The sequence below is a fragment of the Rattus norvegicus genome, chromosome 20 (assembly GCF_021556685.1).
Source record: "Rattus norvegicus strain SHRSP/BbbUtx chromosome 20, alternate assembly SHRSP_T2T, whole genome shotgun sequence".
NCBI lineage: Eukaryota > Metazoa > Chordata > Mammalia > Rodentia > Muridae > Rattus > Rattus norvegicus.
In genome coordinates, this window is record NC_141553.1 from 50,180,465 (window position 1) to 50,205,433 (window position 24,969).

At 46.3% G+C, this 24,969-nt stretch overlaps 1 protein-coding gene across 2 annotated transcripts in view; it reads left to right on the plus strand.

Moving 5' to 3' along the window:
• The window catches only part of Pdss2 (decaprenyl diphosphate synthase subunit 2), a 225,613-nt gene that overhangs the window by 145,537 nt on the left and 55,107 nt on the right, over positions 1–24,969 (plus strand). For both annotated transcript variants that reach the window (XM_087597915.1, NM_001014249.1), the window contains 1 exon segment: positions 7,219–7,293. In XM_087597915.1, coding sequence (XP_087454041.1) covers positions 7,219–7,293 — 75 coding nt within the window.

Genomic DNA, 24,969 nt, shown 5'->3' on the forward strand with positions numbered 1-24,969 from the left:
CATAATTTGTTTTTCTCTAAAATGTTTGAAAGCCAGACCAGTGCATAACTTTAATCCCAGCACTCGGGAAGCAGAGGGAAGTGGGTCTCTGTCAGCTCAAGGCCAGCCTGGTCTATTAGAAAGTTCTAGGGCAGCCAGGAATATATAGACCCTGTCTTTCAAAGGGGTGTGTGTGTGTGTGTGTGTGTGTGTGTGTGTGCACGCACTGATAATTATTGGAGTTTTATTTTTTTGAAACATAGCCCAAGTTAGCCAATAAATCCCCTAAAATGATCTTGACCTTGTGACCACCCTTGCTTCTCCTTTCCAGGTGCAGGGGTTGCATATAAATATATATATATATATATCATACATCACCTCACCTTCAACACCGGGTCTTTACGTGCTAGGCAAACAGTCTACACCAGGGGAGCTACACCACCAGCCTGGAAAACATTTTCCCTAAGAGCATTTTGCCTTTGCTTCTGTTCTTCGAGGGAAGGGCTCCAGGAGTGCAGTGGACATGCCTGTGACTGCACTGCTGTTCCGAGGAGCGAAGGCTGGGTGTTTGGTCTTCACACACTGCCTAGACAGAATGATGATTCCGTGTTGCTTTGCCATTCTGCATTGTCATAGTGTAGTAAAGTCTGTGGCTGAAAACAACCTTTCGAGGGTCAGCAAGATGGCTCAGTGGGTAAAGGTACTTGCTGTACTGGCCTTGTGACCCAGATTTGATCTCCCCCACATATGAGGAGAGAGCCAGCTCTACAGTTCTTTTCCAGCCTCCACTAAGCTATAGCACATGTGAAGGACGCACGTGTAGCACATGTGTATACACACACACACACACACACACACCATAGGCACAGACAATAAATGCTTAAATTTTATTTTCTCGTGTGTGTTGGTGTTTTCCCTGTGTGTGGGTCTGTGCACCACATGCGTGCCTGGTGCTGCAAAGGATAAAGGGGTGTTAGTCCTCTAGAACTGGAGTTACAGATGGTCGTGAGCTGCCACATGGGTGCTGGGACTCAAACTCGGGTCCTTGGAAGACCAGCCTGTGCTTTTACCGCTGGTCCGTCTCTCCAGCCCCGCACGGCAACCCTTTCAAGTTACATTAAACTCAACTGTGTCACCTTAGCATGTCCGCTCAGCCTAGTGAGCGTCTCTGAAGCCGAAATAGCTTATTTTCCTCTTTTATTCCCTAAAGATTTAGTTATATTTTGCTTTAGCTTTTAATTCAAACTGGCCCGGTACTCTGGCTAAATGTCCACAGCTCTTGAATCCAGTCCATCCGTCAGCTGCGATGGACAGGACGCCCGAATCAGGTTTATTAAGAGAGGCACAGCTTGTCCACATAGAGGACTCACTACCACTTCCTGATCTTGTGTTGGCTGGCCCAGAGACTGTTGACAGACAATACCCTAAGTGGTTTGGTGGATATAACTCGGCTTGAAGCCTCTCTCGGAGAATAAAAACAGAATATGTCAGCCCTCTCCCAAGGGGGGAAACTTATTATTTTACAAAAGCAGCCTAAGAAAGGGGATACGAAGGTAGCATGGGACCTGTTTAAGCAGCCGTAGACTTAGCCTGTATAAATACCAGTGATTCAGAAAGGCCAGACATTTTTAATGAAAGCCTTCTGGTCTCTGTCACTTGTCCATGGTCGTCCTGTTGTTGCCCTGTGTGAGAGACCCTGCAGCGCTGTTCTGCAGGACTGTCAGTTCCTCATGTGCTCCAGCAGCTCATAAGAGAGGTAGGTGGTAGAGTGAGACAACTCGAAGCCCTGCATCTGGGCCTGGGTGGTAGTGGACTTGTTCAGCTGAGCTGAAGCCATCAGAGGCCAGGTCTCCCTCCGCCCCAGGGAGGGGTGGAGCTAGCTCTCCAGCTCTCTAACCCCTGGGACCAGCTGTCTCATGCTGCCAGGAACATCAGCTGGGCCACAGACATTGACACAGACCCCCTGAGCTTCAGGGCCACAGATTCAGACATAGGATGCCATGGCCTCAGGGGGCAGGCAGTGCAGGCTCCTCACCCAAGCTGGTCCTCACCATCCTCATGTTTCCATTCCATGCCCTCCTGTCTTAATAGTGCACGAATCACTCTGCTTCTCTTCCTCTGCCACACGCCCACCCACGACTGCATGGTGGCGGGTGTGCCCCTGGTGGCTTCCATCCTGGGTGTTTCCTGTGTGCCTCTGCCATCTGGTAGCAACAGTGCCTCTACGTCTTCATTTCCTCTGTACGTGTGTGTGTGCGCGCGCGCGCGTGCGTGCGTGCGTGCGTGCGTGTGTGTGTGTGTGTGTGTGTGTGAAGACGATTTATTGCAGTTCTCAGGGATCAGAGCGTAGCTGTGTTTTCTTTTGCTTTGCTTTGCTTTGGCTTTGTCTCATGGTGCCCAGAGTCTTGCGCGCACTAAGCAAGCCTTCTGCCTCCAAGCTGCACGCCAGTTGTAGTTACGTTATCTTTAGTTAGGAACTACCACTTTGCCAATTTTCTGGGTAGACCATCAGTCATAATGTTTTTCAGTGGAAATGATTTTATCATCATTCTCCATGCCTTAAAACCAGCCCGGGCACCTTAATGAAAACCTTCCTCAACGTACAGTGAAGGGGAGATTTGAATGTAGCTCAGCAGAGGAGTGTCAACATAAATGAGGCCCTGGGCCAATCCCCAGGAGCACCAAAGAGAAAATCGTCACGGAGGGCCCAGGTGCATGACAAGCTGATAGATAAAAATACAGCAAAAGGGACCCAAACCTGAACCAGTAGGCATAATGTGGGAGGAGGAGACTTTGCGGAGCCCCACCCCCTAGGAGGAGGAGACTTGTGGGGCCCCACCCCCTAGGAGGAGGCGCCTTATGGGGCCCCACCCCCAAACTGTTTCTCCAATAGAAATGGTAAGCCTTGAAAGTATATACATACTACTTTATATAAAGTTAGCAGATTGTATTTGTATATTTAGGAGTGAGAGAGAGCTTGTCTATGTGAACATTTAAGAGGTCAGGAATTGGAGAGAGAGCAAGGTGGTGTGTGAGAGGGGCTAGAGAGAAGAAAGGGAAGGGGGATGCGTGCTATTGTTTCAAAAAACAAAAAAATTACAAAAATAAAATAATTTGAGCCTTCAAATATATATAGTGTTGGGGAGAGGATATATACATACATACACATATATATACACATACATACATATATATACACATACATACATATATACATACATACATATATATACATATATATATATGGTAGTAATGTGAGATATTCCATCCACTTCTCAAGTGTGTCTGATATTATGGATTAAGTCAGCAATGTCCCCCAAGCATCATGGAGATACTTGGTCTTTGGTTGGTGGCATTATTTGGGGACATCCCAGAAGTGTGTAGCCAAAGGAAGTAGGTGATTTTGGTCCTAAGGGGTCTGTTATCACCGCTGCTTCCTGAGAACTGGCATGTAACTGCTGTCTTCTGCTGGGTGCTCCCACAGCTGTGGTTTTTTCCTTACAGTTGTGAACTAGGCGATCCGAAACTGAGCCCAGACAGCTCGCTCCTTCCTGAAGCTGTTTCTGTCAAGTCCTTTGGGTCACAGCAATGCAAATTCACTAGTGCCTTGCCTGACTATAAATGCTGAGATTTATGGGGTTTGTTTCGGGGGGGGGGGTAGTTTGAGTTTTCGATTGTTTGGGTTTTTTATTGTTATTGTTGGTTTGGTTTGGTTTGGTTTTGGTTTTGTGAGGACAGGGTTCCTCTGTGTTATCCTGGCTGTCCTGGAACTTCCTCTGTAAACCAGGCTGGCCTCACACTCAGAGATCTGCTTGCCCCTGCCCCTGCCCCTGCCCCTGCCCCTGCCCCTGCCCCTGCCCCTGCCCCTGCCCCTGCCCCTGCCCCTGCCCCTGCCTCTGCCTCTGCCTCTGCCTCTGCCTCTGCCTCAAGTGCTGGGACTAAGGCTTGCAGCACCCAGCTGGCCGAGGTGTGAGTTTTTGAGTTACCGAGAACCCTACAAGCCTCTTGCGAAGCTCCCTCTACCTTACATTGGAAGGGAAACAGAACTCCAAATTGACCAACTCCAAGTCTCAGAGCAGAAACATTTAAGAGCCTGGAACAGTGTGTGGATCTCATTCTCAGTCTGCTTTGCTCTCTTGCATCGTCCTCCCCTTGGACGGCCAGGGGCTTCCACTCTGTTCTTCCCTGGGCCTGAGGAATCATGACCTTGAATTTTTCTCGGTTATTCTTGTCTAATGCACCTGGAGAGGAGTTTTAAGGGGTTTGACTTTTAGGTTCTAGACTCCCCTCTGGGTGTCGTTATCTCCACTATCGCTTAATATATTTTTAAATCTATCTATCTCTCTCTATCTCTATCTCTCTCTCTCTCTCTCTCTCTCTCTCTCTCTCTCTCTCATACACAGTGCCTATATGGCAGTCACAGGACAACTTGGGGAAGTCATTGACTTTCTTCCCATCATGTGGGTCTCAGGGGTCACTCACTGCCAGTTTGGCAGCAAGCACTTGTACACACTGAGTTCATCTTGCCAGCCCTTCATAGCTCTGTTGATGACCTAAGTTATTTCCCAAGAATCTCAGGTTGGGACAGGAGACATGGCTCTGTGGTGAAGAGCACTTGCTGCTCCTGCAGAGATCCTGGATCTGGTTCCCGGCCCCCAATGAGGCAGCTGTGGGCTACTCATCCCAACAGTCCCAGGCCTCGTCCTCCTCCACAGATACCTGGAGGTCCATGCTGCACATGCAGACAAGCAGGAACACACACATCCAATAGACGCAGTGTTTGAAGAGTCTGAAGCTGGCAGGCCTATAATTAATTCCAGCACGCCAGAGGCAGAGGCAGGCAGATCTCTGTAAGTTTGAGGCAAGCCTAGACTACGTTGTGAGTTCCAGCCAGTGCTGCCTCTGTCTCAAAAAAAGAAAAAAAAGCAAAAGAAAGGAAAGAAGGAAAAGAAAAAAATGTGAAATAAATTTACTGCATTATGAATGAGCTCTATATAAATATTTGCAGTTTTAAAAAAGGATGAAAATGAAGTCCATCGTTCTTTGATATAACGGTTTAAATTAACATTCTGGGCTCTGAAAAGGCATTTCTATGTGCAGTGTACAAGTTAGCTTAGGACACAGCCAGCTCCTTTAGAGTGTGGAGCTGTGTTCAATGCTCTCCTCCCTCCCTTTCGGTCGCCATAGCTGCAGAGGTGCATGTTCAAGTAAAGCCACTGGTGATACAGGTCATGTATGTATAAACTGTGAGCACACTAAGGAGAAAGGTCAGCAGAACGTCTTTGTTGCTTCTGCTTCATCTGTACTTCAGGGGTAAAGGAAACCTGGGTTATCCGGAGCCAGGTCTGCTGTTAAAAGTTCATGCCGTCATTTTGACATTGCATGTTGGACCTTCTCTTTGTAAACCCCTCTTCACATGACCAGAACTGGTCTCCGAGCCCCAACTGTTTCAAAGCTATAACATCCCTTAGTGACTGACTGGTCTGTATTATGTGTCGGGCCGTCAGGAGCTCCTGGGATGTTGCTTGTATAAACTGTAATCCAGTCTGCTGCTGTGTGTTTAGTTACAGACTTTCACAGACCTATCAGTGATATTCAATCCTTCTGGATTCAGGAGTGGGGCTTATCTGATACTTTCAGGAGAAAGACATCCATTCACTCTTCTCTCTTCCCCACCTTAATAGCTCAGAACATCTGGTTGTACCGTAGGGTCACTGTGCCCCCATTCCTCTGGAGCTGTGTTGCTGTAATATTCCTTGAGTATTTAGTTACTTATAGGACAATGTTATTTGAAGACGGGGAAAAACCTACAGGTCTTACAAATTAGCTCATGTGCAGAGCTAGAAACAAATACCTCTAATCAGAACGATGTCCATTTCAGCAGCAGTGCGCAGTGTGACTGTAAAGAAAGGTAAAGTCCGTGTGTCAGAACCTTCAAGCAGGTCTTTTTCCAAATCGATGCCATTTTCCTCTAAGAAAATGTGTATTAAATACAAGATACCAGAGATTAAAGTAGCCTCATGTCTCATTGTGTATCCCCTGGCTTACTTCAGTTACAGCAATGATAAAGGCTGTAACAGAATCCTTTAATTCAGTCAGAACTGAGCTAAGCTTCAGGAAACCAAGAATAGAGCTCGACTACAGACCGCACAGCATAGGAAGAGGATGGGCTTGCCTTGAGGAACTCCTGTTTGAAATGGCTGCATTGAACGTTACCAACTGTCTAGCTATTTTATCCTCCTAATTAAGATTCGTTATGTAAACAAGCACAAAGAGACCATTTACTGTTTTCTACCTGTTCCACGGTGTGAAACAAATTCAACACTTTTGATTGTGCTTGGTTTTTTTTTTCTACAGTTCTTTCAAAATTTTCAGTGTTTATGGTATATTTGACCCAGGGGTCCTATACTAAATGTGTCCGTAGTGCGTTTTTTATTGCTGCTGGGTAACGGGACCCCAGACTTAGCACAAGTAATGATTGCATGATGGGAACACCATTCAGGCCATAAACTCAGCGCAGCATAATGCCAGAACTAAACAAAGGCCTAGTCCATCAGAGCCCTCAGTTCTGGGAACACCTCTGAATGAACTAACCTTGCTCTTTGGATTCTGTATTCTGTAGTTCTGCTTTTGGTTAACCGTTCTTGTTAACTGAAGTATGTCGACCCAGAACATAGTTCTGGTGCTTAAAAGCTCACCCTGAGAAAGGCTCAGGATCCCACACACCCAGGGTAACTGCCAGCCAACGAATGAGGGCTTTTTATGGGCTTAAACCCATGGCCCATCAGTCTTCGCCAACGAATACCCCACAGTTTTTCTGGAGCAGGGTCTTTCCTTGTAGTCCTGGCTGTTTGGGGTTTACTGTGTAGAGCATCCTGGCCTTGGACTCACCGAGCTCTGCCTGCCTTTGCGTCAGGAGCGTTGTGATGTAGGAGTGTGCAGCGCCCCCTCTGACTCCTCGGTGTATTTTAAGTACAAGAGAACAAACACATTTGAAAGGTGAGCTGTTTTCTTACTGTTGTTTGTTCTTTCTGTACTAAGTATGAAAATTAGCATTGTAATGACTCCCAGAATGGGAGGCCTGGAATAGCAGCCATTGACAGAAATAAACATGCAGAAAATTAGCTGAGTTAATAGTTCATTCGTCCTCTGTTGAGATGCTCTGTTCAGATCCTACATTGTGACTAAATGGAGCTGTGCCTCAGAATGTCCACTCCATTTGTTTTCTTGTCGTTTTAGGTTGTGGAGCTCCTAGCAAGTGCTCTGATGGACTTGGTGCAAGGCATCTACCAGGAAAACTCTGCTTCCACCCAGGTACGGCATTGCAGACTTGGATAAGGTGCTGTCGCAGAGCAGCTCAGGGGGCAAGCATTTCCTTCCTGTGTGATGTTTAAACTGTATGTGATTTTTTTTTTTCTCCTCTCTTTTTTCTTCCTTTTTTTTTTTTTTTTGAGATTAGTGTTCTGGCTACAAATTCATGGCCATACGCTCAGTCCATACCAGCTTTACCCAATTAAAGCCGCCTCTGCTCCTCTGGCTGGAGTCTCAATCTGTTCGGCCCGCAGCAGCCGGGCAGACACCAGGGCACTGCTGGCTGGCAGGCCGCACAGTCGTTAAGGGGCTGCTGGCAGGAAGGACTGCTCGCCCAGTGGCTGGGCCAGCCTCTCCCGGAGAATGCAGGCTCTGTGGGACAGTGAGCCTGAGCCCAGCTGTCAGGAAGGGCGGGGCAGGAGTGAAGTGTCTTTCATAGCCAAAGTCCAGAAGTGTGGTACACTATTAGAGTCTCTGCGGCAGAGACCAGGACAGCCGCACGGCTGGGTTGTTTTGATTAATTTTATAGGTTTAGAATTAGGGCTTTCTGACTCATTTAGCAGGTCATCTCAAGAAAGGTTAGATTTTATTTCCTTAAAATGCAGTTCTTTCATTCAGTGGGAGATTAGATGTGAAGTGCACAGGTCATTGCCCACCCCCGCCATTCACCGTGATGTCTGCCGTTAGAAGGGATCTTCTCGGTGTTTCACTACTGTGACTTCCTTAACTCCTGCATTAGCAAGCTATCTCTTAGTACACACTAGAAAAACGTGCATGCGCGCACATCCTAAGCATTAACACGTCTACTTGGGAAAAAAGAGGCAAATTTTACTAAAAGTGAACCGTAGACCATGAGCAACTTAGGTTTAAAAAAAAATAAATCTGAAGTGTAACTCAGGAATTCTGGAAGGTTACAGCAGTGGTTAGAGAAATGTGAAGAATTTGGCACCTCGGACATCTGCTAACATCGGCCTCAGGGACACGGCATCCCCAGAAGGCATCTCTGACCTCACCTAAGTAGCACGTTGGAATGTGGGGACCTCCCAAGATTCAGACCACACTGAACCCTGTTTGCAGGGTTTCCAAAGACCAGAGTGGCTCTCCGTGTGACCGAAGGTTCAAATCAATGGTGAGAGAATAGTCTGTGATCAGGCTCTACTCACCGAAAGATCCCTTGCACATGACATGAAGATGGGGGCCGCTAGACAAGTGACATTTTAAATGATTTACCTGCTTCCTCCCTTGTTCTTCACAAAAGTCCCCAGAGAGGGTAGGTGCTGCTCCCAGTGTGAGGTATGAAAATGGGGGCTTAGAAAAGATTGAATGACTTCTCAAGGTTGCACAACTCACCTGGGATTCGAACTTTAAACCCTCTTAGCCTTTCTTATTCTACTCCTGCTCTACCCTAACTCTCCGTGGTTTGATCGCTTCCACTGGCCATGCCTAAGGTCTCACCAAGTCACTGCCACAGCGACCTGTTGATGCAGCTGGGGCGTTGTTCTCACTGAGGCGTCCAGCTCAGTCCCATAGAAAGTGGGAACCAAGTCCTAGTGTGGCTGGCTTTGTTTTTGGGGGGTGTTTATTTGTCGAGACAAGATGTCCTGTTAAGTGACACACGCAGACTCACACAGGGTGAAGGCTAACCTGAGCCACATAAGAGCCTCTCGACCTGAGACTGTCTGAGAAAACAGAAGCAAGCAAGCACACACACCAGGGAATCCTCCTGCCTCTGCCAGTCAGAGCCTTCCCCTTCCCAGCCTGAGGGCATAGATGGGTATCTCGAGCACGTGGGACTGGGACGTGAGTGGCTCCTGTCGGTTTGCTCTCTTCCCGTACCTGCTCTCCTATCTGTGCACTGCGCTCTCTGACGTCACTAATCACTGCGTGGAGGGTCAGACGGCCCAACAGCGGTAATAAGTTGTCACACACATCTGACGGTTAGGTCCCCACATTACCCAAGAGGAATAGGCTCGCCCTTGGGAGACGCTCATTTTATGGGAGAAAATGTTACAACTTAGAGCTAATAGTAGCATCCAAATTTAACATCTGAATCGTATTCATTAATATGTTTGAGGGTTAGATTTGAACTCGGGGTTCGTTTGGGTTTTTCAATTAGATTCCAAGTCCCATGAGGTTTTTAAAATACATGATCTGTTTGTAAAAGGAACAGAAGAAACAACAAAGGCTTCGAAGGGCCTCTGATGGAATGGGACAGCCACTGAGCAAGCTCCGTCTGCTGCTTTTACCATTGGCCAATAAATTCTCTTTAAAAACATATGTAGTACAGCTTTGTTCATCTGCCTCCCGCTCCCCAGACAAAGCCCTTTAAAGCGTTTTTCAGAGCGATTAAGATTCAGAATATGGCTGAACCCTTTGAGGACTGGTTATATTTCAATAATAGAAATAAAAAGGCATAGTTGACCACAGCAGTCATTGATACAGTGTTCATTTGCACCCCAGCTCCAATTTAAGGTAACCACATTTTCCTTCCTAACTAGAACCCACGCCCACCCCTTCCTGAGTGTGCCTGCCATTACAGTGACACACACACACACACACACACACACACACACACACACACACCAGACTGGCAGGCTCTGGCATGACTGAGAGGTCACCACGAGCAGAGGTCATATGGAAAGTGAAGCCCACACCATGGGTCTCTGTTGATCGCCTCCGATCTCAGCCTTGAGGCCGTTCATCGCACAGAAGCATTGCCTGGAGAGTCAGTTAGGCTGCAGACTATCCGTCCATCTCACCTCTCGGGGACGCGAGAATACAGTAGTGCTCTGTGTCCTCTGTGCCACATTAATGCAGTCATGGAGATCAGGTAGTGGAACTTAGCTTTCTGTGGAGTGGCATCAGCCGGGCGGGTAGGTGCAGTAAAGCGAGAGAGAATCGGAACTGTGCTTTATAAATCACTCTCTCCAGAAGTTAGAACCTAATTTCCCTACAGCAATGAAACATTCCACTTAAATTACTAGTATTTAGCAGATTGCAGGTAAGCTGTGATCACGGAAATACGCAGAGTAATTCAGGAAAACTGTCCTTTGTTCCCTCATGGGAAAGACACTTGTGTGTGTGCGCGTTGGCTAGCTTGTAAGCCACCTCCTCCTCACAACACTAGTTAGCCCTTGGGCTTTGAAAAATGTGCCTAAGGAAAAAATTTCACCCATTTTTGTCTGTAATAGCTAGTTAAAGAACCCTTTAATCCCAGCATTTGGGAGGCAGAGGCTAGCCTGATCTACAGTGTTCCAGACCAACCAGGGCTACATAATAAGACCTTGTCTCAAAAAAAAAAATTGTTTTTTAGAGATGGGGCTAAAAGATGGCCCAGTGGTCAAAAGCACTTTCAGTTCTCCCAGTTACCAGCGTCCACATCGGGCTTCTCACCACTGCCTGCACTTCAAGGAAGCTGAGGCCCTCTGGCTTCCCACAGCCCCTGCATGCATGAGTTTATGCATAACATAATCTCAGGTAGACACACGTAAATACACACAAATAAGCAATGAATCTGAAGAGAAATGAGGAGGAAACGGAGAAGCAAAACCCACTAAACCAAGTAAGTAGAGAGGCAGCATTCGAGGTGGCCATTTGCCCTATGTTTGCATTGCCAGCCTAGGCTGCTTAGAACACATGGTCTCTGCTTCTCACACCACTTCCTCAAAGTTCCCGACTGTTCATAGATTAAATCGAGCGGCTGTGTACAATCATTTAAATATCGTCAGTGGGCTTGGGTAAGCCTTATCTTATGTATCAGTAATACAAAGAGGAATGAATCTGGCCACTCCTCTACAAAGGGAAACTCAGATGTACTTGATCTTTTAAACGATAGTGCTGTGTGGTTTTACGGTTAATGCCAAGACTAGAACCTGTTCATGGGTTGCAGATAACATACTGCCAAAACGCATTCCTGACCCCTGGGAGGGTCAGGCTGGGGTGGCAGCCAGGGCCTTCTGCTTGGGAGGCAAGTGCTTTACAAGTGTAAGCCCAGCTTATACAGAGTACTCATGTCCTCGCTGTACTTGATAATCTGTTTTAACGTTGACTTCGATTTCACACATCAAAGCACGTTAGCATTTCAACAGAGATGCTATGCTACTGCTCCAGCACGTATTTCCTCATCAGTGAAGCAACGACATGGTCAGTAAAGAGCTGGAAATACTGCCACACATGGTGTAGAGACCTGCAATCTCAACACTGGGGAGAGAGGAGGATTGACGTGAGTGTAAGAGAAACCTGCTCTACACTGTAAGGTCCAGGCCGACCAAAGCCACACCATGAGGCGTGGTCTCAACACTTAAAACACAGGCGGAGAGCTGCAAAGAGCCGGGAAGAAAGCAGTTGATTCCCAGTGCCTGGGAGGCAGCTCACAATCACCTGTCACTCCAGTCCCGGGAGGCCTGATGCCCTCTCTCGGCCTCAGAGAGCACGAGGCACACAGACAGACAGGCAGACAGGCAGGCAGGCAGACAGACAGTTGTGCAGGCAAAGTACCTATTTATTACATAAAATAATAAAATGAAATTTCTTTTAAAGATGTTTTCAAGTATGATTTTACTGTCTAGTTAATAGTTTCTTTATATCACGATTCTCCAAAGTACTGAACCATTCCACAAGTTTTATGTTTTGTGTGTATTATTAAGTAGAATAGCATCTTCTTAAAGTATAATTCTGCTGTATCTCAGTTTGCATTGAAAGATAATCTAGAGCGAATGGCTAAGTGTAGTGAAGAACCTGCTAGAACATGCTGACACCCTGGTTACATTTCCAGAAGCTCACACACAACCCCAGTTCTCCCTACCAAAAACATGACTACCTCATACGCACATGTGCTCTTTATATCTAACAGTGTAAACATAACAATACCAATTAGAGACGAGGCCGTGAATTTGAGAGGGATTGGAGAGTTGCATGGAGGACATGGGAGGGGTGGAAATGGTGTAAATACGGGACTTATGTATGAAGTTCTCAAAACTTTTTAATTCACTAATTAATTAATATTAGGATATGCTTTTCTGTCCTTAGCAACACCTGCTTGTGAGGTTGGGCTCAGGCTGCCATTGGGACCCTGGAGTTGAGGAGCGCTCACCCCACTCCGAGATAGAGCCAGTCCACAGTGCCTTCACTGCCTCTGCAGCAGGCTTATGCTGAGCACCTGTTTCCCAGGGACTCCGACCACATTTCATGCCCAGCTCACACTTACTGTCGGGGTGCCAACCCTGCCCTGTGGCTCTGCTGGGCTGCTCTATTGAAAGGCTTCTAGACTCGAGCTGCTGAGACGCCTTCCCTTTACTGCTTTTCCTTTGTGTCCTTTTGTGCGTGCGTGCATGCGTGTGTATAAAATGTTCTTGAAACAAGGTCTTACTATTTAGCTTGGCTGTCCTGATATTTGATAGGTAAACCAGGCTGGCCTTGAACTCACAAAGATCCACCCATCTCTGCTTCCCCTGAGCTACCACAGCTGGCCATCAAACTGTGATTTGACCCTATGCCTCTTTCTTTTCTCTCTCTCTCTCTCTCTCTCTCTCTCTCTCTCTCTCTCTCTCTCTCTCTCTCTCTCTCTCTCTCTCTCTCTCTCTTTTTTTTCCTCCGGAGCTGGGGACCGAACCCAGGGTCTTGCTCATGCTAGGCAAGCGCTCTACCGCTGAGCTAAATCCCCAACCCCTCCTATGCCTCTTTCTAATACCATCAGACCTGAGGGACTAGAATGAGGGGGCGGGGAGGGGGGAGAGCACCCAGTGGTTCAGAACCCGGACTGCCCCTCAGATGACTCAGGTTCAATTCCCAGTATGCACTTGGAGGTTCATAACATCTGTGATGCCTGTCCCAGAGGATCGATCGCCCTCTTCTGGTCTCCACTGGCATTGCATATGTGGTGTACAGACAAAACACCTGTATAAAATTAAAATAAAAAAAAAATTAGCTCCGAAAAAAAGAACCAAAGAAAAATTTTTTTAACTTAAAATTGGGCTAGTGGGTTGGGGTTGCTAACATGCCCATTTTCTAAAATTATATCTGTTTGTTTGTCACTGGTTTCTGATCTAACCTAACTTAGGGTTCTAACCACAGTCCTCTGTAAAGGCAGGCCTCTAACTCAAGTTGGTCCTGAGGAACGGACACGGCTACCTTGCCTTCATACAGGCTCTGCTCATGTTGGCTTGGCCCCAAACCACAAAAATATGAGACCTTAATCTAGCACTCTGGAGAGAGACTTGGTTAATTAGCATCGTTTGAGTCACAGAGGTCCAGTGGTGTCTCCAAGCCCAGTTAATGCTTTACATATGAAGCATGGATCTTGTGGGGCAAGATGAGTCTTCTTCTTTTGCCTTATGTTTGCACTTCTCTCCCTCTGGCTCTTAGCTTTCAAGTCGAGTACAAAAATAAGACAATTGAGTCTATCAGAAATCATAGCTGCTCGCCCGCTCGCTGAGTCGCTCGCTCTACCCGCCTTTGGCGCTGTATGCATGCCACGTGGAGAAAATGACAGGAGAGAAACATAAACAAGGCCTCTAGTGGGGAATCAGAGAAGGGAAGGCACTCGGAGGAGGAGCCACGCCATAGAAGGACGCATTGGCAATCAGGGCTTCCTTCCTGTGACAGTAAAGGGTTAGAGAGTAAACTGCAGCTAGCGTTGGGGCTCATACCTAGAGTCCCAGCTCTCCAGAGGCAGGGGCCAGCCAGGGCTACACAGTGTGAACCTGCCTTTAAAACAAGCAAATACAAACCCAAAAGGCCGCCTGCAGGCATGGCTCGTGGAAAGGGTGGAAGATCTGCATGCTGGATGTAGAACTGAAGCGTGTTTACAGACTGAAGGCAGGTACTTGAGGGGATTGTGACGTGGTCAGAGTCAAAAGAGGTCCTGAGGGCGATCCACGGAAGAGACTTGCTTGCTGGGTTTGCTCCACGTCCAGACTCTTGCCCTCACTGCATTCACATCCCTGCCAGCCACGCCTTTCCAGAAACCACTTCTCCATACCCAGTCAGAAGCATTTTAATAGCTGTCCTACTTAATTATTTTAATCTTAATCAAAAGTGTTACCATCTGGTGAGGGTTGGTTGTTTGTTTTCTTTTTCTTGTCATTGTTACCAACTTTACATCTCTGCCTACAAGAATGTAAGTACCTGTGTGTTTCTAGTAAAACAATATCCTGCATACCAGTAGTAGCCCCAGCCACCTGTTGCTAAATTAATTATTTAGAAAGCCCCAGAGTGATTATAATGGAAGGTTTTTGTCATCTTTTGGGGGAGGACTATTAATATACAATAAACAATATTTAAAGTGTACTATCTGATGGCTAGACATATGCAAGGACCAAAGAAACTGTCAATATTAAATTGATAAGCATACGTCATCCCCAATGGGTTCTTCTTTTTGGATTCCTCTATCCTGTACCTTCTGCCAGAACCATAGACAATCTATCATCACTATATATTAGTTTGCATTTTTGTAGAACTTTATATAAATGGATCTAGAAATATAGACCATCTGACTGGGGTCTTTGAACAGTTATGTTGAAATGTATCCATACTACAAATCTGAACAGTTCACTTCTGCTAAATGATATTCAGTTGTAAGCATCTGACAGTCTGTGATCCACCTATTGGGGGAAATTTGAGATGTTTTCGATGCTAACATATTCCAGATGAAGCTACAGTAAGCATTCATGTGTGAAGTCTACAGAAAAAAATGTACTTTCATTTCTCTTGGGTTTCCTAGGAATAACCATGTTGCTATTTATTTTCTCTTGTGTAGAAACTAGCAGTGGGCTTCATGTGTCATACAGTATACCGCGCTCTGTGCTGGCTAGCAGCCATCAGCTTGGCCAGACTAGAGTCATTGCAGAAGAGAAAACTTGAGTTAAGGAAACATTTCCACCAGATGGGCCTGTGGCGTGGCCATCTGATTGATGATCAATGGGGGAGGGCCCTCCCCTAGGCTGGTGGCCCTAGGTGCTGTAGGAAAGCAGGCTGAGCAAGCCATGGGGAGCAAGCCAGTAAGCAGCACCCCTCCATGGTCTCTGCGTCAGCTCCTGTCTCCAGGTTCCTGCCCTGACCTCCCTCAGTGAAGGCCTTTGCCTGAGAGTGTAAATGAAGCAGTGTTTATGAAATGAAAAGGTCGTGGTGTCTCATCACAGCAGTGGGAGCCCTGCCTGAGACATGCTTCCACCTGCCGGGCCATCCCATCGTCCCACTTTCCACCCGTCAGCTGGGCACAAGAATGCTGGTTGTCCCGTGCCTTGTTAAAACTCTATGGGATCCGTATTTGATAGTTTAGCCACTCTAAAAGGAAATTCTGGCCCATCTTGCAGTTTTCGCTCATTGTGGTGTAGCTGCTGTTTCCCTGGTAAGTAACAGTGCAGAGCACCTTGAGTCCTTTCGTGTTTAGTCCCTATTAATATCCTTAGCGATGCTCTAATTCCCTTACAGGCCTCCCACCTCTCCCCAGAGTAACCGAGCTGTTGGTACTGGAGGGTACTTGTTATCTGTTACTCCTGTTGTTTTATCCTCCAATCTTATCCGTTCATTTGTCGTAACCGCCTTTGACTTAAAGGTTCTGTGGAACCCTAGTCATTTGGCATTCGTGACTAAAGAACATTTCCTTCTTTTCAAAGTAAATGCTTTTTTGGTTCTTTTTCTGGCTTGTTGTACTAGGTAATTGTTGTGGCTTGGCCTTCTGCTATGTGTTATAATGCTAAATACTGACCCCCAAGGCCTGGTTGCCCCCAGGGATGAGAGAATTACCTTGCTCCTTTATTTAAAACTATTGGAGGCATAAAGATACCAACAGGTGGTGTGTGTGTGTGTGTGTGTGTGTGTGTGTGTGTGTGTGTGTGTGTGTGTGTTGTACATGCGTGTGTATGTATGTGTGTTGTGTTTGTTTATGTATGCAGGCACTCATATTTCTTTTGCCTCTGTGGAGGTCGGTGACGTGCAAGCTTGCAGGTCTTGCCACAGGAGTGCTGAGATTAAAGGCGAGTGAGTGAACTACCTTACAGCCTGACTTTTGCTTAGAGTCCCTTCAGAGTAAAGAGGTCCCTGCCTTCCTGGGAATTTTATCAGGAGTTAGCATTGGGTTTTAAGACAGGTGTAGTAGCACACAAAAGAGGATCAAAACATTGAGACCAGCATGGGCTATATAGCAAGAGTATACCTTCAAAAAGTATGAAATTAATGTTGGGCATGCATGTCCGCATGCATGATTTCTGCTTTCTCCAGCTATTTAAATGGCCATTATTTCGTAATGTTTTTTTTTTGTTAGATTTTTTATTTGTTTCCTTTTTGTTGTTTTTTGGTTTTGGTTTTTGTTTGGTTTGGTTTGGTTTGATTTTTTGTGGGGGTGGTTGCTATACTAAAGATGGAATTATGGCCTGATGAATAGTCTCTTTTAGATTGATTTATAATCTATAAATACAGCAAATTAATTGATTTTTAAAACATGAGACCGTGCAGCCCTAGACTAAATCTACTTGAAGCTAATGCCGTCCCTTCTTTATAAGTTGTTGGCTTTGCAATGCTAAGGCTTTGTTAATACGAACATCTCTGTTTAATGAAGACATTGGTGTTTGTCTGGCGTAGGTGTCAAGGCGGCAGTGAGACTGTCCTCACAGTGAAGCTGTGTGAGCCTCTGTGGGAAGGGGTGCTTGTTTATGACTGCAGGGTCAGTGGCCCTACGACTGACTAAGTGTTTAAACTGTGTCCTTCAAGTGAGCGTGGCAGTCGGTTTGTGTCCCACAGGAAAACGTTATTTCACACAAGGTGGCAGATTGACTGGCACCAAATTTGTCATGATGTCCCCTTTCATTCCTAATACTAATACTCCCTCTTTCTGGCTATCAAGTTAGAAATTCGATTTCTTTTTCGGGACTTAAGCCAAGCATTCTAGTTGGGTCAGTCTCCTTCTCTGTGCTCTTTTAGTGGCTTCCCAAAATCCCGTTATGGTCCCCTTCATTTCATACACACCAAATACTTGCCAGTGAATGTTTTTATTTTTTCTCTGATTTATGAGTAAGAAATCTGTTATTTTGTTCTCAAATATTTGGAGGGTTTTCCAGGTGTCTTTTTGTTATCACTTTATAATGCCGTTGTGATAAGAAAACATTTTATAGTTCTTTTTTGAGTTCTTTTTAAATTTAATCTTACTTTATGTGTCGGGATGCTTTCCCTTCATCTGGAGGGTTCAGCGTGTGCATTCCCGGTGCCCATGGAGGCCAGAGCAGCGAGTCAGATCCACGAGAACTAGAGTTACAGGCATTGGGAGCCGCCATGTGGTGCTGGGGAATCAAACCCAGGCCCTCTGGAAGAACAGCCAGTGCTCTTAACCACTGAGCCATCAGGCCATCTCTGCAGCCCAATTTGAGCTATTTTAAGTTTATTGTGGGTTTGTTTATGGCCTAGATACAATGTATCTGGATAAATGTTCCACGATAAAGGAAACATGCACTCTGTCCTTCCCCAGCCATTTTGGTTGAGAATGTCATTAAGTCGCCAGGATTTGTTGCTATCCTCATTTTGCTCGTTCTGTCAGTTGCTAAGAGAAAGGTGTATCAGAGTCTATATAGGTGTTCGCTTTAACTGCTCACATTAGCACATGCCGGCAACCTAGCACGTAGGAGGTAGAGACAGGAGGATCAGCAGTGTACAGTATGATGGCCTGGCTCAAGAGAGTTCCGAGAAGAATAGTAATAAGTGGCCTGGAGTCCACTCTTGTGACATTTCGGCAAGTAATGTGGCTGCTTTCTGTCCATATAATCTGCCTGGGGCTGGATTGAAGAGTTTGGGTTTATTAGCATCTTTGACAGAGGAGATTTTCAAGACAGCCTCTGCTGTGTGGTTATTAGTAGCCAAATTAAAACAAATTAAATGTTTCTCTTAAGTTCGAGTTTCTATTAATTACAATGATAAAACACTATGATCAAAAACAACTTGGGGAGGAAAGGGTTTATTTCAGCTTACAGCTTATAGTCTATTCTGAATGATATTGTATCAGGGCCGTCTGTCTTACCTGGACGGGAACCTGGAGGCCGGAGCTGGTGCTGAGGCCGTGGAAGATGGCTGCTTTCTGGTTTGCTCCTTCCGGCTTGCTCGGCCTGCTTTCTTATAGAACCCAGGACCAGCAGCCCAGGGATGGCCCCACCCACAGTGAGCTGGGCCCTCCCACATCACCAAAAATGCACCACAGGCCAGTCTGGTGGGGATGTTTTTTTCTCAGTTGGTTTCCCTCTTCAAAAATGATTCTGGCTTGGGTCTATTTGCCATGAACTGAACCAGCACAATGTTGTGTTGTTTCCTTCTGTTTTGCCTTATTTACTTCTTCAAAGCGGAGCTAAATTGGGCACTATTGATAAAATGCCTATTAGTAAATATACTGAATCTCTGCTTATGGCAAAAATATATACTGAGTACTCCTGGACATCCAAGCCAGACCTGCCCTGAGATCTGATAGTGTGCAGAACTCAGAAGAGACGTATGCACATGGAACCATGCACAGCAGTACATCTATAAAGCATGCAAGTCACACGTGCAGAGAGGCTGTGTGTGCAAGAAGAGAGAGGACAACCCGTTAGTAATTCACCACGTTTCGGAGGGCTTTCCATAACCGGGCATGGTGATGCCCTCCCGTAATTCCAGGGCTCATCAAGAGTTTGAGACCTGCCTTCTTAAAGGAAGAAAAAGAAGGAACTTAGAAGAGCGGAGGGGAGGGGAGGGGAGAGAACTGAAGTAAGGGAGGGGGCTCTTGGAGGAGGTAATTTTGCTATTTCCAAACTCAATCTTAGAGGTAGCAGAACTGACTCAGAAGGAAGTCAGAGGCTGGGAAGACGGCCCACTCAGTAAAATGTCCCTCAAACCAGCCTGAGGACCTGGGCCTAAATCCCTAGCATCTGTGGAATCTGAGTGAGGTCGGAATCCCCAGCTCTGGGTGGGGCTCAAAACCAGACCGCCATCTCCCTGGAGCCTAGGGCCGGCCCCCAGCCAAGTCAGAGAACTTGAGCGAACATAAAAAGACAGAGAACAATCTGGAGAGCCACCTGCACCCGTGGGTGGTGAGGGGCTGTTGAAGATCTGTCTGTCAGGAGTTGTCACTGGACACTGACTAGGACATCAGACTGACTTACTCATGTCGCATGATTTCGAGCACGTGTTGTGTGGAAGGCACTAGATGTGCAAGGGCTTGAAAACAAATGTTTTTACGTCTATTTAAAGGAAAATGCATAGTTTAGGAGCTTTAAACGTGAAGCAGTGAAAAGTAAGATACTCTAGGGTATCGGTCATTGGCCCATTACTCACAACTTGTCCCTCGTCTGATACCCAGGGCATGCACGAATGAGCTGATAAACTGTGTCGTCTCGGGTTTATTGTTGGCTGGGCATCTGCTCAAGCCCATATCACAAGTCCAAGACTTTGAGGAGTCCCATGGCGCGGATGACAGTGACACCTATAATTTTTCGAGCATCCTTTTTTCCAAGGAGAAACAGTTTCAAATTAATTGTTAGCTATTGAATGTATTCCAATTTGAAGACAAATGAGAGTAATTGAAAAGGGCTTGTTCTTGTCAGACAGTACACGCACAAATCACACAATTAAAAAATAAAACAAGTCACTAGATATCCAGGACCACATTTAAAAAGCAAAGTACTGGCCAGGGAGATAGCTCAGCAGGAAGTGTTTGCTGCACATGCGTGAGGACCAGAGTCCCTCCAGCAACCATACACAAGCCAGGTGTCGCAGCGTGGTGAGCACAGAGCCAAGGGCAGTGCTGGGCTTCTTTAACCCCAGCCCTCAGGGGGCAGAGGCAGGCAGATCCCTGAGCGTGTGCGTGTGTGTGTGTGTGTGCGCGCGCGCGCACGCGTGCATCTTTCCCTCTGCCTATCTGTATGAAGGCCTGTGCAGTTGAGTACTGATACTCATAGAGCCTAGAGGTGGCAGAGCCCCTACAGCTGGAGTTACAGGCGGTATGTGCCACCCAATGCGGGTGCTAGGTTTCAGGGCAACTCAAGTCCTCTGGAAAAGCAGAGGAATGATCTCTCTCCAGCACCCCAAAATAGTTTTTATAAATAATAAGGTATAAAGACATGGAGAAAAATTCACCCAGTCCTAAATGTGCATGCACACACACATACACACAATGTGTGTGTATGTATGTATGTGTGTATGTATGTATGTATGTGTGTGTGTATGTATGTATGTATGTAATTATGTATGTCACATGAGAGATTATCGGGGTGGGGAAATATACAAGAGGCTGCCTCTGAGCCGGGGTGGAAAGAGAGCAGGCCATGAAGGCGAGAGCTTTATAAGGGGTACGCAGTGTATGCATAGGGACACCGCAGCCTGGGGTGACAGTGGAACTGTGTTGCCATGGTGGCGAGTGATGCCTGGGCTCCTGGTTTTGAGCACCTAATTTTGAGGTGGAATGGAGTAGATAACCCAATGTAGATATTTAAAAATAAAACAACAACAAAAACAAACAAAAAAACCTTTTAAGGTATTACGTTAGCATTCTGGTTTTTAAGACCGTGTTGAAGGGTGTGGGAAGAAGCGTATAAATATGCGTGTTAGTGTAGTCAACCGGCTTTCCTGTAGGTTTCAGGCCAAGCTCCTGGGCCTGCCATGCTCAGCCAACCTTTATTTTATCCCAGTCTGGAGGCCGCGCAGCCAAACTTGCAAGCAGTTCAATCTCCTGAGGGCTCCGTCCCTTGCCTGAGACATCCCTGTCTAGCTGTGTCCTCCCATAGCGGAGAAAGACAGCACTAGAGTCCTTTGATGTCGGGTAATGATTGATACGAGGCTAGGGCACCTGCTCCTTACCTCGTGTAATCCTACTTCCATTTTGCCGAAGAGATAGCCGTGCTCAGGAGTACAGCTTCGGTGTGTACGTCTGAGAGGACACAGGCGTTCCTGTTATAGTAGTCATTTGAGCGAGCGTCTTACCCGTGCTCTCACTCCCATGGTCAGCGGCGGATAGGCCACACTTGCTCTGTCCCTGCCCCCTCACCCTGGCCTAAGCTAAACGTTTTTATGTGGGTCAAGGTGCAGTGGGAAGACAGACAGACATCTGGCTGATCAGCAGATGACGTCTTAGGTTGCACTGATGTCTCGCTTTTTACTTTTAACAATGAAAACAATAATTCTGCTCAGCGGCAAGACATTCTCAAACTTGTCTGGTCTGTGTAGGACCCAGAAGCTTCTCTCTGGAAAGCACTTTGGCAGAATGTTTTAAGACACTGAAATGTCTAGAGTGCTCAACCCACACATCTAAACATGGACTCTATGATCGCCAGCCTCCAGGATTGTCAGTGAGCCCACCCCTAGCGGTCCCTGTGCTCGCCTTTCCAGGATGGGAGGCCCAAGGTAAAGGCAGAGGAAGCTCTGGGCAGCCTTGTGAGGCCGTGCGGCGAGGAACTAAAGCCTCCTGCCAGGAATCCCTGGATGGAGCAGGCTCAAGAGCATGTATGAGTTTTCAGCGTTGCATCAAATCAGAGAGAAACTTTGGCTCCTTTTGAGGCAGGGTCTCTCAAGGAATCCAGAGCTTGCTGCCTCAGCTAGAGCTGAGCAACGAGCTCCCAGGACCTGCCCATCTCCGCCCTTCATTGCCACCCAGCAGCCAGAGCTACAGATGCACGCTGGCTTACACAGGTGCATGCTGGCTTTTACACGGATGCCAGAGATCCAAACCCAGGTCCTCACACTTGCACAGCAAGCACTTTACCCACTGAGCCATCCCCCCAGCCCCGAGAAACACTTCTGAAATGTTTTAATAATAAACATTTTCACATCTTCCCAGCTGCTTTTTTCTATGGTTTATATGGATGTGAAGCCTCCGGATGCCTACTTTACTAGGTCCTGTGTAGCCAGGATAGAATTCAAAACAAACTATCGTATCCTATGAGATAAGACTATTAACACACCTTCCTTTCCCCTTCACATTGCCTCAGGATTCCTGAGGAGGGGCTCACTACAAGATCTCTGTAATGCTTCTCTTCAAGGGGTATTACTACTAGGCTTAATATAGGGGGTTAAATGCAGATAGATAGATAGATAGATAGATAGATAGATAGATAGATAGATAGATAGATAGATGCAGGCAGGCAGGCAGACAGACAGACAGACAGACAGACAGACAGAATGGCATGCATCATTCACTCTTACGCACAACCTTCTTTTTATCCTAGAAAGATAATAAGGGAGCTGGAGAGACAGCTCAGTGAATATGAACACTTGACACTCTTCCAAAGACCCTGGTTCAATTCCCAGCACCCACATAATGGCTCAGAACTGTTTGTAACTCCAGTTCCAGGGAATCTGATACCTTCTTCTAGCCTCAGTAGGGACTAAGTGTGTATGTAGTGCACAGGCATACATGCAAGCAAAACATTCATACACATAAAAATTTTCAAATTAAATATATGAAGCATAGCCTATATGTCTATATATTAAACATAACAGAATCCAATTGCTATCATCTGAGGATGATCTCTACCACTTACTTTTTGCCTGGTCTTGTTCAAAATACATTCTTGGAACTCCCTTACCTGTTAAGTAAGAATTATGATACCTGAAACTCCGGGTGGGAAGTGACAGGTTACGTAATACACAGATGTCATCATCACATCTTTAGCCAGCAGGACGAATCAGACCCCTTCGTCTCCTTGCTTCCTCCTCACTCTGAACTGCAGAGAGCTGGTGAGTTCTCCTATATGTGCCTCACTTTTATCTTTAAGATTTTATTTTTATTTTTAATTTTTTTGTATGTGACAGAGTACACATGAGTACAGTGTCTACAGATTCCAGAAGGCATCAGATCCCCAGAGCTGGAGTGACAAGCAGTCGTGGGCTCCTGCCCTGGGTGCTGGAGTCCTCACAAGAGCAGTGTGCACTCTTAATGGCTGAACCATCCCTCCGGCTCTGTACTCTCATACCTGTGGCTCTAATTTAACATCAGAAAGTAATTAAGGAGAGCCAGGCATGGCAGCCACACCTGTAAGCCCAGAACTCAGGCGCTCAGGGCCAGCCTCTGCTACGGAGTGCATTGCGTGAGAGCCCGTCTCAAAAACTTCAAAGGAAGTAATTTAAGCATTAAGATGTATGTTAAGGGAATCTAGTCACTTATTTAACCCATATTTAGGTCTCGTTTATAAAAACAATGACCCAGAATATGAATCTAAAATAGGCAGCCTGAAGCCGAAGTGTCTGTGCACAGAGTGGGTGGAGAAGGGTACGGTTGGAGATCCACGTACTCATTCCTGTGCTCCAAGCTGAACACATCTCCGGCCTTCGTATACTTTAAAAACATTGTTTCAGCTCTACAGATGGTCAGATCCTGAGTCTTCAAAACTCTTCTGATCATGAGAAAGAAAATAGTTTAGTCCAACAGATTCGGCAACTCCCCGGCCCACTTAGTTTGTACGTGTTCAGTGACCGTGGACCTAAACTAGAGGCCCTCACAGCCATGGTGACAAATGCACTTTGGTCTCCCATAAATAGGAAGAAATATTTCACCACATGAGCAAAGCAACTCAGAGTGTGCATCTCACGGACACAAAGCAGGTTCTTCCTTACACATCAGTGCCCGCAGCCATACCGCCCTTGATGTCCAAGCTCGTTGAACCACCAGTGCTGCTGTCTCAGGCAACACAACATCAGCGTGCCCTCCATAACTTCAACCCGCCTTACCCAAGCCAAATCAATCACGAGCTAGAGAGAGCAGGGTGACAGTAGTCTAAACTAAGATTCCTCGGTCTGACTGTTGTCCACATGTACAGTGACAGAATACCCTTCCTAAAATAAGGAAATCCCACCAAATTAAGTACTCACTGAGTATCATCTTAGAATAAATCTTCGGTAAGAACTTGAGTTAGAGCCAGACATGGCGGTGCACCCTTTAATCCTAGCGTTGGGAGGTAGAGGCAGACAGTCCTCCGTGAGTTCTAGGCCAGCTCAAACCAGCACACACACAATTAATTATACAGATAGCTTTCACGTAGGGCTGGGCATTGTCGTCCAGATGTGATCGGGATGTTGAAGAGAATAACAATCTCAAGGCCACCCTAGACTGCATGATGAGACCTTGTCTTAAAAAATACACACACAGCTGAGGCTGTAACTCAGTGATGGCGTACTTGCCCGGCATGCTGGGGGTCCTCGGTTCAAGCCTCAGCCCCACAAAGAAAAAAGAAAACTTTCTATAGCTGAGTACGGTGACAGACATCCACATCCCAGCACTTGGGGTAGGCATAAGAAGATCAAGAGTTGGCGCTGGGGAGATGGCTCAGCAGTTAAGACTGCTCTTCCAGAGGTCCTGAGTTCAAATCCCAGCAACCACATGGTGACTCACAACCATCTGTAATGGAATCTGATGCCCTCTTCCTGTGTGTCTGAAGACAGCTACAGTATGCTCATATAGAATAAGTTAAATCTTTAAACAAAGATCAAGAGTTTAAAGTCATCCTTGAATGTAAGAATTTGAGGTACAATCTAGCCTACATGAAACCCTGCCTCAACAGATAGATAGATAGATAGATAGATAGATAGATAGATAGATAGATAGATAGATAGATAGATACATACATACATACATACATACATACATACATACATACATACTAGATATGCATAGGTGGGTGGATGGATGGACTTCATGTGAAAAATCCTCAAAGAATATCCTTAAAATCTATCTAA